The sequence below is a fragment of the Bos indicus genome, chromosome 22, assembly GCF_029378745.1.
Source record: "Bos indicus isolate NIAB-ARS_2022 breed Sahiwal x Tharparkar chromosome 22, NIAB-ARS_B.indTharparkar_mat_pri_1.0, whole genome shotgun sequence".
NCBI classification, from domain to species: domain Eukaryota; kingdom Metazoa; phylum Chordata; class Mammalia; order Artiodactyla; family Bovidae; genus Bos; species Bos indicus.
This window is the reverse complement of record NC_091781.1, coordinates 48584059-48596249: the sequence shown is the minus strand read 5'-3', so window position 1 is coordinate 48596249 and position 12191 is coordinate 48584059. Positions and strand designations below refer to the sequence as shown.

The window sequence follows — 12191 nt, the reverse complement described above, 5'->3', positions numbered from 1 at the left end:
GCCAATAAACAAGCATCTGAACCACGCAGCTCCTGATGGCGCCCAGGGCTGCCCACTCCTCCGCTACCTACCCTCTCCTCATCTTGCCATTATCAATCCACTAACTCTGGCCTCTCGTGTGGAAGTCAGCTCTCATTGACGCACATGACACTGTTAACAAGTCGTGTAAGTTCTATCTCAAAGACAGACCTCAACCCAGGCAGAAGGTAGTTGCAGAAGGTGTGCCCCAGAATGCACATGTGCAGTAGCTGCTTGAGGCACGTGGGCTTCATAGTGCGCAGGCTCAGTAGTTGGCAGTATGTGCGCCCCAAAGAACTGCCGGGTCAGTATTTGTTGCCTGCGAATTTAGTTTTCCCACAGAATGTGGGAGCTTAGTCCTGCCAGGGATCAAACCTGTACTGGAGGGCAGAGCCTCAACTACTGGATCACCAGAAAATCTTCCCCCTCTTCTTTTTATAAAACCACTAATCCTACCACAGAGGGCCTACCTCCTACCCTAATTTAAATCTAATTACACTTCAAAGGCCCCACTTCTAAACACCATCACCTGAGGTTAGGGTTTCAACCAAGGAGGGACACAAACACTCAGCCTACAACAGTGACCTGTGAAAATCTGCAAGATTACTTTTCTAGAATGGATAGATGAGCTGAAGAACAGCCAAGCAACTGGAGAAATGAGAGAGTCCTGGCCTCAGCTCCTGCTCTCTGGGGGTGGGTCCATGCCCCTAACCAGGCCAAGCGATGAGAGAAATGGCTGAGTCCTGGTCCCATCAGATAAAGCCATGCACCCGGGCAGGCCCCCTGGGTAAGATGGAAGTCATATCCCCTGGGAACCGCCATGAGGTTCCTTTCAGCTCAGGAAACGCCCTCATTCAGCTTTCCCAGCCCTGTTCCCCCAGGACAGCCTTCAGGGCCCTTCCATTGTCCTCCAGATTCCCACGCCTGGAACTGCCTCCACCTCCTTTCCATCCAGTAGTTTCCCCTCTACTTTGGGTCACGTTTCTCTCCCAATGCTTAACAAGACCCACCTTCCTTCTCATTTAGACTCAGAGTCGGGGGACGGGGGGCGTCAACAAGGTCATTAGCTCAGCTTCTCCGTGCTGTTTGTGATTATGAGGACAAAGGGTGATGGAATGTTCTGCAGGGCAGGGGTCCCCAACCTCTAGGATATCATGCCTGATGATCTGAGGTGGAGGTGATATAATAGTAATAGAAATAAAGTGCACAATAAACGTAACGCTCTTGAATCATCCTGAACCCATCTCCCTGTATAATCCCTGTTGGTGGAAAAATTGCTTTCCACACAACGGGTCCCTGGTGCCAAAACTGTCCGGGAGCACTGCTGCAGGAGCGCAAGGATTCATCAACTGCTTACATAGGAAAAGTTCGTGTAAGCAAGGTTTCTAATAAAGATGCAAGTGTGAAAATGGATGATGTCATGGAAGCTCCCTAAGAATATTCAGAAGCCTAGGGCATTAAATGGGCTTCCCTGGTGGCTCAGATGGTAAAGAATCTGCCTGCAATGGAGGAGACCCATGTTCGATCCCTGGTTCATGAAGTTTTCTGGAGAAGGGAATGGCAACCCACTCCAATATTCTTGCTTGGAGAATTCCGTGGACAGAGGAGCCTGAAGGGCTACAGTCCATGGGGTCGCAAAGAGTTGGAGAGGGCTAAGCGACTAACATTTTCACTTTCAGGGCATTAAATAATGTGTCCTAGAGGGAAATGGGAGAGCTGTAACTTGGAATCTTAGCAGGTAGAATTTCCTTACTTTTACATTTCTTCCCGTCAAGTTGTCCTAAGTCTTGTGCCCAGACCTTGGCTTGTCTAGCGCCCTCTGATCGCCGATGGCAGGGAAGCACAAGGAGGCAACACCAGGGTGTGCAGATCCCCAGTCCCGCTCCCAGGTTCCTGAGCCTCTGATTCTGAGGCAGGAGATAGACAGGCTCCAGGTTGGATATTTACAGTCCCCCAGCCTCCTCTTTCGGAGAAGGCAGTGGCAACCCACTCCAGTACTCTTGCCTGGAAAATCCCATGGATGGAGGAGCCTGGTTGGCTGCAGTCCATGGGGTCGCTATGAGTCGGACACGACTGAGCGACTTCCCTTTCACTTTTCACTTTCATGCATTGGAGAAGGAAATGGCAACCCACTCCATTGTTCTTGCCTGGAGAATCCCAGGGATGGAGGAGCCTGGTGGGCTGCCGTCTATGGGGTTGCACAGAATTTACTGCCGGCCTCCTGTTTCCTCTCCAAAATGGAAGTGACCACAGAAACAGGGTAAATAGCCGGTCTTTGTCTCTTGTAAACATCTCAAGGGAATAATCATGACAAGGACAAAGAGAGGCCAGAACCCTGCCTGAGTAAAGGATAAAGGAGGCATTACACATGCTCAGGAAGTCTCCTTGGAGTCGAAAATCAGAGGATATTCCAGGCTGTAATGAGTTTTGCTTCTCCCAGAAGCCTTCACTTTGAGATCCATCTTGGCTAAGGTGTATGTGTGCAAACCTCAGGTGAGGGTCCTGAGACAAATTAACCAGGGGGAGAGCCAGCAAGATGATTGGCCTGAGGGAAGACAAAGACCCGGAAAACCGACCCCTTATAAGGGATTTAAACTTCAAAAAGGTGAGACTCTCTCTCTGAGCTCACCTGTGTGCCTTTCCATATGTACTTTTCAATAAACTGTTCACTTTACACTTTACCTTCTACCGCCTCACCTCATTCTTGACTAAGCAGGCAAAGACTAGAGACCCTAGCCTAACTGCTGGCTCTCTTGCAGAAACCAGTACTCGAGAAACCAAGCACCACACTTGGAGAGTTAGAGAACTCAGATTCATTATGCCAGCGGGCCCAGAGGAGTTAACACTCCAACCTCTGAACCCTGAACAGAGGGATTAGAGTTTTTCTAGACAGACTGTAGTGGGCAACGCTAGCTGTTAATAGGCTGGTTTAAACTAAGGGGTTTCACGCGCACGGGTACAGTGGTCAAGATGGGGAGGGGGATCCCTGGCTTGGACAGGCATGATTAAGCAGGTTTGCAGGGGCTGGGAGATTTCAAAGAGCAGGACAAGGGTGAGTGAGATAAACTCCAGTTCCTAGTATTGCAAGTCCCCACTTTCTGAGACTACATGACCTATGTGATCTAGACTTTGCAAGGGGCAAGCTGAGTTACAGAGGCAGAAGGAGAAGGAGGTGATGTAAAACTTTAACTTTTCCTCTTCAGCTCCACTGTGGTCCAGTGGTTAGGACTCCCAGACTGGGAAAGTAAGACCCTGCTTCCAGCAATGGCTCCCTGCTGCTTGCTGCAAACTGGCAGTTACTGCTGCGTGCATCCGAAATCAGTTCCACCACAGTTGCCTCTGAACCCCTTTCAGTGCACTGGGCCAGGGCCTTGACTTAGGAGGATCCATCTCTGGATAGAGAGAGAAAAATCTCTCACAGTCCCATCAGCTGGTAGTCCTCAGTGTAAGTCCCATACCTAAAAATAACCACTGGGCGACCAGCTAGGTCTCCCAGACTTGAAACACATTACCATGAATACTTGTAACAGCCTGCAGAGTAATTCTGGCCATTCTCACAGGCAGATGTACAGACTCTCTAGGGGAGGGCACTTGCCCAGGATAACCCAAAGAGCAGAGTTGGTGGTCCCCCCAGGTAATCTGATTCAAGGCCTATCTCTTCCCCAGCCTTGCAAAGCCGTGTTGTGGGCAGTGTTAATGGTTGAGGACATGCAGCAGTGTGGAGAAGAGGGCCAGCCACCAGCGTCCTTCCTGACCACAGGAGCCCAGTTCGTAGCACCCCCTGCAGGGCCCAGGCCAGTGGCTCTGCCCCTAGATGTGGTCGATGACAGCAGAACTTTCCCCTGCAAATTGAATCGAGCACCATAGATGCCTCTAGACTGACTTAAGTGGAGCCCAAGAGTGCTCCTACCATAGCCCCCATGCTTCATCTCCAAGATGTTCTTCTTCTGAATCCTCAGAAGAACCAGGACTGGGAGCATGCATGGCCGGGAATGCAGAGGTCCTAGCTGGGGTCTGCCCTAGGGCAGACTCTGTTGGTCAGAGACAGGCACTGTGCTTCTCACACGCAAAATGTGGTGCCCTAGGCAGGGCCTGACTTCTGCTCCCAGATGTGGCCAGAACAGTCTCAAAGCCACTCAGCAGTCCCCTCTCCCCTACCCACAAGACTCCAGCCTAGGGGAATGACAGTTCTTGTTTTATTTTCTCCCCAAGCATGGGTTAAGGACGTGCATGGGGCCGTGCTAGCCTACTCCTCCAGAAACTGGACTGGATCAGGGCCCTCGTGGGGCTACAGATACGTGGGTCAGAGACCCTCCTCTGTCTTTCTTTTAGGCAGGCAGAGAATATGGGATGCCAGCCTCCAGCAGGAGCCCCTGAACCCAGGTCAGAAAGGAGAAGGTGGCCTAGACTTCTCTCCCAGCTATAGCCTGGAGGGAGGGGGAAAAGCAGCCTCCTGTCCCTACCAGGGATCCCCACAACCAAGCTGCAAGATTAGCCAAGTCTGCCTGAGTGCCAACCTTCCAGCCCAGAGGTCCTGAGCCCTGAGCTGCCCCAAACTGGGCGCATGGCCAGCTCAGCTGGGTCCTCTCTCCCAGTGCCCCAGACGCCAGCTCCAACCAAGAGGCTGCACGTGTCTCCTCTGCTCCTCAAAGGGCAGGTTTAATTGTGGGGATGGGAGACAGCCAGCCTGAGCAAAGTAGCTCAAGGACCCTGGGCCTAACAGGACCCATCACTCCTCACACACTTGTGGAGACACTGAACAGGCTCTCTCCAAACACTGGGCATCGAGGCTCCCAGCAGTATCCCAAAGTCTACACAGAAATCTAGCACCAAAACTAGAAACACACACACATACTCCATCGTGGCTGCAACTCCCACCTACGTACAATCAGCTATGAGAGGCAGGAGCAGGAAAGGGAGGCCCCTCCTTTGTAGCCAGGTGACAGCTCACCGAGGTGTCCCTTTGATGCCAAACAGACAGACTCAGCATGCACTCAAGGCGGAAACAGGGATGGGTTGTGAGCTCACTTTAGACTCTTCCCTGGCTCTCAGCCCACTGCTGCCAGGATTCACCCACAGGCCTTCCTCTCCCCAGCCTGGACCAGCCTCCCCAGTGCAGCATAAACATGGCCACCAGAAGGCGCAATCACCCCTGCTGAGCTTGCTGCACATCTTCCCGATCGCTTTAGGAATGAACATTCTGCAGGGTTACCACCTCTTAGGAATCTGGTGCCAGTTAGAAATGAAGCAGGCCTGCAGATTCCCTGCCTGCCCTTGAGGTACCCTAGGCCCTGCTGGTGAGGGAGATAGATCCTGAGGACAGTTACAGAGGAATGCCAAGCTCAGTAGGACTGCGAATTGAGGGAGGAGTTGAAAGGGTCAGGAGACCCAGTCTCTTCTCTGGGAAGGACCAAGACCTCACTGTCTGAAAAACATGACAGTGAACACCACTGCTCTTAGCAGCTTCCCCCGTAACCCTGCCAGCCTAAGCCCTGTGGGCCCTCCCCTTTTCTCCAGGGCGATTACCGCCAATCACCTCTTGCTCCCCGCCTTTGTTTTAGGCCCAGTGAATTCTCCCCTTTTCCCTCCCAATAGCACCTTCAGTGAGCTCAGGGTTAGCTGTTGGCCCTCCAGCAGCATTTATTTGTGTGCCTGCTCTATGCCAGGGGGCCAGACAGAGCGGTGGGATTGCAAAGGGAGGCAAGTTGGGGCATCCCAGGCAGAGAGGCAAAACGGTGGGGGCGGGGGGCGGGGAGCGTTGTGGGGAGTCGGGCGGGGGGGGGGGTGGGAAGTGGGGGTGTGGGGTTAAAGGAGTGCTGGGCAGTCACTCTGTGCTATTCGGCTGTCGTGGGGCCCCGGCAGAAGTTCCGGTTATAGAAGTGACGGTTGTCCCTGGTCAGGGCTATGCCCAGGTTGGCCCAGAAACTACCCTGGCCACTGGGCTGGTGGGGCCAGAGGAGGACGCTCTGGCGGCAGAGGCGCTGGCGCAGCCGCACGTAGCGGGACCGATAGGCGGCGGGGCGCAGGATCACCAGCACTACGACGTCCTTGCGGTCCTCCAACAGGCGCTGCTGGGCCAGCAGGAAGCTGGCGCGCAGGAGGCCGCTGACCCGGTCCGTGTGGTCCAGCACGAACATGGTCTTGCGGCTGCTGTAGACCGAGGCCCACAGGTTCTCGAAGAGCGTCTTACCAGGGAGCCAGTCTCGCTCCTCCAGGCAGAGGCGGAGCGCCCGGCGCCCCCGGCGCTCCTCCAGCTGCACGCGGAGCTCGTTGTACACCCAATCAGCCACTGCACTCTGCACCTTGTCGAAGACCACGAAGGCATCATAGAGCAGGGTGTCCTCGCCCCGCTGCCGCCGCCGTCGGGGCAAATGGGCCAGACACAGGTGGAAGCAGTACCAGAGGTCCCAGCCACAGAGGTGGTGCAGCATGGGCACTGCCAGGCCCAGCGCCACCATTAGCAGCGAGAGGCCAAAGCAGTCCAAGGAGAGGGTCTCATCCAGGCAGAGACGCAGGTCCTGTGTGAAGATGCTGCGGCCCTGGAGCTGGCCCGGACTGCCACATGTGACGCGCCTGGACAGCCCGGGCACGGCCTCCTGTCTCTCCAGCAGGAAGTCCACAAAGGCCGCCCCGCAGGCGCAGTGGAGCGGGTTGGCGCTCACGTCTAGGATTTTCAGGGTCCCTGCTAAGGAACCGAACCAGGAGGGATCCACTGTCTTCAGGGCATTGGCGCTGAGGTTAAGCTCTATCAGCCGAGTCGCGCGGACGAAGAAGCCGGGGATCACGAAGCCGATGCTGTTGCTGCTCACGTCCAGCTTCTGGAGCCGGATGCCAGGCGGCAGGCTGCCGTTGCTCAGGGCCTTCAGCTGGTTTCCTGCCAGATCCAGGGCTTCCAGCCGGGGCAGGACGGTCAGGCTGCTCCAGTTGAAGAAGGCCAGGTTATTGTCCCGGAGACGCAGCTGCCGCAGGCTCTTGGGCAGGTTGTCCAGGTGACGAGGCAGGAGGGTGTGCAGATGGTTCTCGGACAGGTCCAGCTGGACCAGGTTCCTCAAGCCTTTGAAAAAGCAGAGATAGAGGTCTCCCTCGGCCCACATCTGGCTCAGGGAGTTGCCGCTGAAGTCCAGGGCGCGCAACGAGGCGCTGCTGAGCTTCTGTGACACGCGGCTGTGGATGCCATTGTGCGCAAGGCTGAGGTAGCGCAGGGAGGGCAGCTGGGCCACGAAGCTGAGGTTGTGGCCCACGCCCTGCATGCTGAAGGGCTGGCTGTTGTAGCTGAGGTCCAGTGCCTCCAGCTGTGGCAGCTCCGTGAATGAGCGCCCATGGTACAGGTCCAGCTTGTTGTGGGACAGGTCGAGCACTCGCAGGCTGGTCAGCGGCACGAACTGGGAGCCATTAACCGCCTGTGAGATGCTGTTGTGGCTCAGGCGCAGGCACTGGAGGCGGGAGAGGCGGGTAAACATCTCTTGCTGGATTGTCACCAGGTTGTTCCGTGACAGGTCCAAGGTGAAGTTGAGGTTGCAGCTTGGCATGAAGTCCTTTGAGCTGACGGCGTCCAGCGGGCCTGGAGCGAGGCCCCTGGGCAATCGCCAGACTTCCACCCTGCTGTCCACCTCCTCCAGGGCGGCCGCTGGCGTCGCGGCTCCGCTGATGCGGTTGTCCGACAGGTCCACGAAGAGCAGGCTCGGGAAGGCCCCAAAGATGCTGAGCTGGGCCTGGTTGATGAAGTTCAGCTGCAGACGCAGACTCTGGAGCTTGGGCAGCCGGGTCAGCGGCTGGAGCGTGATGTTGGTGAGGGAGCGGAAGAAGATGCCGTGCATGTCCAGCTTCTCCAGGGACACCAGACTCCCAAAGGAGGACGCCAGGTGCAGGTGGGCGAAGGACACCTTCTTGTGGTAATTGAAGGACAGGTTGAGTCTGCGCAGCTGGGTCAGGTCGTTGAAGATGGTGGTCTTGGTGATGTAGTCATAGAGGAAGTTCTCACTCAGGTCGAGCACTTGGAGCCTGCCCAGGCCGCGGAACCAATCTTTCTCTAGTTTGTAGAGAGAACTGTCCTTCAACACCAGGCCTTCGAGGCGGCTCAGGTGACTGAAGGTGTCAGGGTGCAGCTTGGGGAAGTTCTTTGGGCACTCCCTGCAGGGGTTGCGGGCATGGTCGCAGCGGCGGCAGTTCCCACCCACGTCAAGCACGCGCAGGGCAGTCAGGTTGGCCAGGTCCTCGGGTGCCAGGGTGACAATGTGGTTGTAGGACAGCAGCAGGGTGTCCAGGCTGGGGGGCAGGCGGCGGGGCACCTCCGTGAGGTTGTTGTACTTGAGCGACAGGTGCGTGAGGTTGCCCAGGCCGAGGAGGGCGCCTGGGGCCACCTCCAGGGCCCGCGGGCAGGGGTTCATGTAGTAGCAGTTGCCGTCCATGTACAGAAAGCGCAGGGCGTGCAGGCCGGTGAAGTGGGTGGGGCCTAGCACCAGGATGCTGGTGTGGCTCAGCGACAGGGACACGAGGGAACTGGGCAGGGCAGGCACGGTCGTGATGCCGTTGTAGCTCAGGTTCAGCTCCTCCAGGGTGGGCACAGCCAGGAAGGTGTTGGGCTCGATGGTCATACGGCAGGGGAAGTGCATGGGGCTGAGGCCGGCCGGCGGGCAGTTCCACTTGAGGTTGAGGACCCGCAGGTTGGACAGGTGGACGAAGTCAGAGTCATGCAAGTGGTGGATGCGGTTGGAGATTAAGGAGAGGCTGGTGACATTGGCCCGGGGGGCTCCAGCCGAAAAGTGCGGCACAGACTTCAGGAACAGCCAGTTGCAGTCCACCTGACCATGGGGCTGGAGCTCACAGGGCAGGAAGGCAGGCAGGGTGCCCTCGGCCAGGGCCGCTGCCAGTGCCGCCGCCTGCACCAGGAGAGAAAGGGGGTGCGGGGCACAGTAGGGGCCCTGCAAGGTGGGCGCCGGGTCAGAACACGGCCCCAGCTCCACCTCCTCTGCCTCACCTCCCTGGGGGTTCCCCAGAAAGGCTTCCACCTCTGTCTCTCCGTCTCTCCCAGCCCTCCAGGGAGGTTCCTGTTTCTCTCTCCAGTGCCCATCACATCTCCAAGGCCCATGGGGAACTTGGACTCAGATCTGAGACCCAGCCTTTGACTCAGAGAAAGGAATCAGAGCTCATCCTGAGACCTGCAATCTAGACTCGTGATGGAGGCTTTCACTCGAAACCAAACCCTAGCTGGACAGGAGAGCCAGGTTGGTGGTCAACAGGCCCCCCAGGCTCATCCTCGCTTCCCCCTTCCATTCCTTCTCTTGGGAGAGACGAGAAGGTCACTTCTCGTCTCTCCCAAGCAAAGAGGCATCTTCCCTTCCCTGCAGCACCCCTGAAAACCTCCCTCTGCTGTCTGTCAGGCTCCCCCCAACCACTCCTGCTCCGTTTGGCCAAGAGGTGGGAGTGAAGGTCTCCTGCTGGGGTTCAAGCTGGCCACTGCCCAGGGCCTTGGCCAGGATGGCCACTGCCTAGCTCTTTCATGCTCTGCCCACCTTAGCCAGCCCAGGCACTCAAACTGCTGTGGGTCAGAACGAATTGGAGGGAAGGTTGGGCAGCAAAGGGCAGACAGGGCATAGCCCTGGCATCCCCTTGGCTTGCAGCCCAGCACCACCACCACCAGTGAGCCCAGCACCACCACCACCAGTGAGCCCAGCACCACCACCAGTGAGCCCAGCACCACCAGTGAGCCCAGCACCACCACTGAGAGCATCCCTTAGCCCCAGCCTCCTCACCCAAGCAGAGTTTGGGTCTCATGGCTCATGACTTCAGGGCTCAGTGCATTTCCCCAGAGCCACCTGGGTGACTGTGCCTTTCACCCACCCTTGTCTGTAGCTCCCAAGCCCGTGTTTCTCTCCATCACTTCCTCCCCACCTTGTCCTCTTCCCCGGGGGCCGAGGGCTGCTATCCTACCATGACAGGGAATGCGGCTTCTCCAGAGGGTCTGGCGGGCAGGTTGGGAGGCAGCTGCAGGGAAGGATGCTTGGCGCCCACTTCCCGTGCCGCCGGCTCAGAGATCAGAGGAAGTGAGAATTTTGTAATAACCTAGCAGCCCCCTTCCTCCCTATGCTCATGGCAGGGGCGGGGTGTAGGGGACATAATGAGTCAGAGAGGCCATTTGCATAGTCAGGTGGCAGATCGCTCCGCCACCCCTTCCTCTTTCTACTCCCCGCCCCCCACCCCAGTCTGTCTGAACCATCTGTCACATCCCACGTGGGCCTCACACCTGTCCTCTGGGAAGTCTGGGGAGAGGTGAAGGCCCAAAGCTCAGTCTAAGGTTGGCAAAAGATTGGAATTAGGAGCAGTGTCAGACCTGGTGGGGTATGCCTCAGCCTTCTCAGCCCCTGCCCCCCCAGGCAGCAGTCTCAGGCTGGCAGCTCCTTCACTGTCCTTTCCTGCCCTGGGGTACCAGTCCCAGAGCTCTGTGTGTCATGCCAGGCCTGGCGTATGGGGCAGGGGGCAGCACTGGCCTTGCCCAGGGTCATCTGCCCCTGCCACAGCGGCAGCTTCCTCCAGGAGCAGGCCCTCCTCTGCATCCCCAGAGCACCATCAGAGCACAAACCCCACCGCTGGATCAGCTGAGACCTCCTGGCTCATCCTCCCCTGAGGCTCCCCCCACAATCCTTCTGACCCAGATGATTGCAACAGATCACTCAGGCCCCAAGCCGCAGGTTGCCCCGGGACCCTCAGCAAGTCCTGCTGGCTCCATGTTCAGAATCTGCCCATTTTCCCCCCTGCCCCCACTTTCACATCCACCAGTCTGGGCTGAGCTGCCATCTCCTCCTGCCTAGACCAGTGCAGTTGTTACCTCCTCAGGACCGCCCTGCTTCTGCTCTCAAGGTCCACAGTTTGTTCTTATTAGGCCCCTAAGTCACATTAGGTCCCTTCTCTGCTCAGACCCCTCCATGGCCCTTTCTGGGGTCAGAGCCACAGTCCACACATAGCCAGCAGGGTCCTATGGTATCTGCCTGCCCCTTGCTCCCTGCCCAGTCTCCAGCCACACTGGCCTCCTGGCTGCGGCTCGAACACATGCATGTAATTCTCCTGCCCCAGGGCCTTTGAACATACTGTTCCCTGTGTCTTGAAGCTCTTTTTCCAGATACTCACACGGCCCCCTCCCTCACCCACCTGACATCTCTCGTCACACATTACCCTTTCAATGAGGCCTTCTCTGATCTTCTTATAAAGCCCCTACCCCAGGTGGAGTACTCCTGAGCTCTTTTACCTAATTTGTTAACATTTTTGTTTTGTTTGCAAATAAAGAGTTTATTTGAAGTGTTAGAAATTGCAATTCTGGATATACAGATTTGGGTAAAATGAAAGAGTGTTTCAGGGAAGAGAAAGAGTTCAGGGGATCATAAAGGCAAAAACCATAAGGTTGTTAAAGTTGTCTGTAGGTGCTCAACACTTGCTGAATTCATGGGTCTCCACAGTCAGCTCTGGGCAGCATAGAGTGTTTCTGAGTGATGGCTAAGTGAATGAGGGAATGAATGAACAAATAAATAGCGTTTCTGGCAGGACGGGGCAGGGCTGGACATCTGCTACCCCTGCTTCTCTGTGCCCATCTCTGGGTGGATGTCATGGCAGGCAGGCTCCAAGCTGCCAGGCACCCAGCTGGGCACAGGCCCAGGGAGTTTGACAGCATGGGAATGATGGTGTTGTCTTCCTGCCCACTTGAGAACCAGTGTTTGAAGTGGGAAAGATGAGTCTGCCTTCTATGGGTCCTGGCTTGGGTTCCAGCTCCACTCCCTACAATTCTAAGCACTTCAGTAGAGGCAGAGAAAGGCCCCAGGGATGGGACACTGCCCTGAGTCCCAGCCCAAGAGGCACTTTCCAGAAAAAGGATGGTGCCCATCCAGCAGTGAATCCATCATCGGCCCCATCCATCCCCAACCCCGTACTCTTCCCATCTGGGATAGCAGGGGTATTCTACACACTTCTCAGAGGCAGAAAATGAAGTTCTGGCTGCTGCTGAATCCCAAGTCCAAGGGAGATTCCCCCAGAGTCCCTGGGACCAGAAACCTAGGCGATTTGGGACAAGAGAGGTACCCAAGGTACTCAAGAGGGGGCCAATGAGCTGACAGCGAAGCCTGCACATGTACACACGGACACAGCTCTTCCACATATCTGCAGCCAGGCGGGCTGGGGCTCCACCC

General features: G+C 56.6%; 1 protein-coding gene across 1 annotated transcript; it reads right to left on the bottom strand.

Annotated features, from left to right (window-relative positions):
- Positions 1-2386: 2386 nt before the first annotated feature.
- TLR9 (toll like receptor 9) lies at positions 2387-12168 on the bottom strand. The gene is made up of 2 exons (XM_019984854.2): positions 9949-12168; positions 2387-8939 (listed from the first exon to the last, which is right to left on the bottom strand). The coding sequence occupies exons 1-2, from the start codon at positions 9949-9951 to the stop codon at positions 5853-5855; spliced, it is 3090 nt and encodes a 1029-aa protein (XP_019840413.2). The 5' UTR covers positions 9952-12168; the 3' UTR covers positions 2387-5852.
- Positions 12169-12191: the final 23 nt, after the last annotated feature.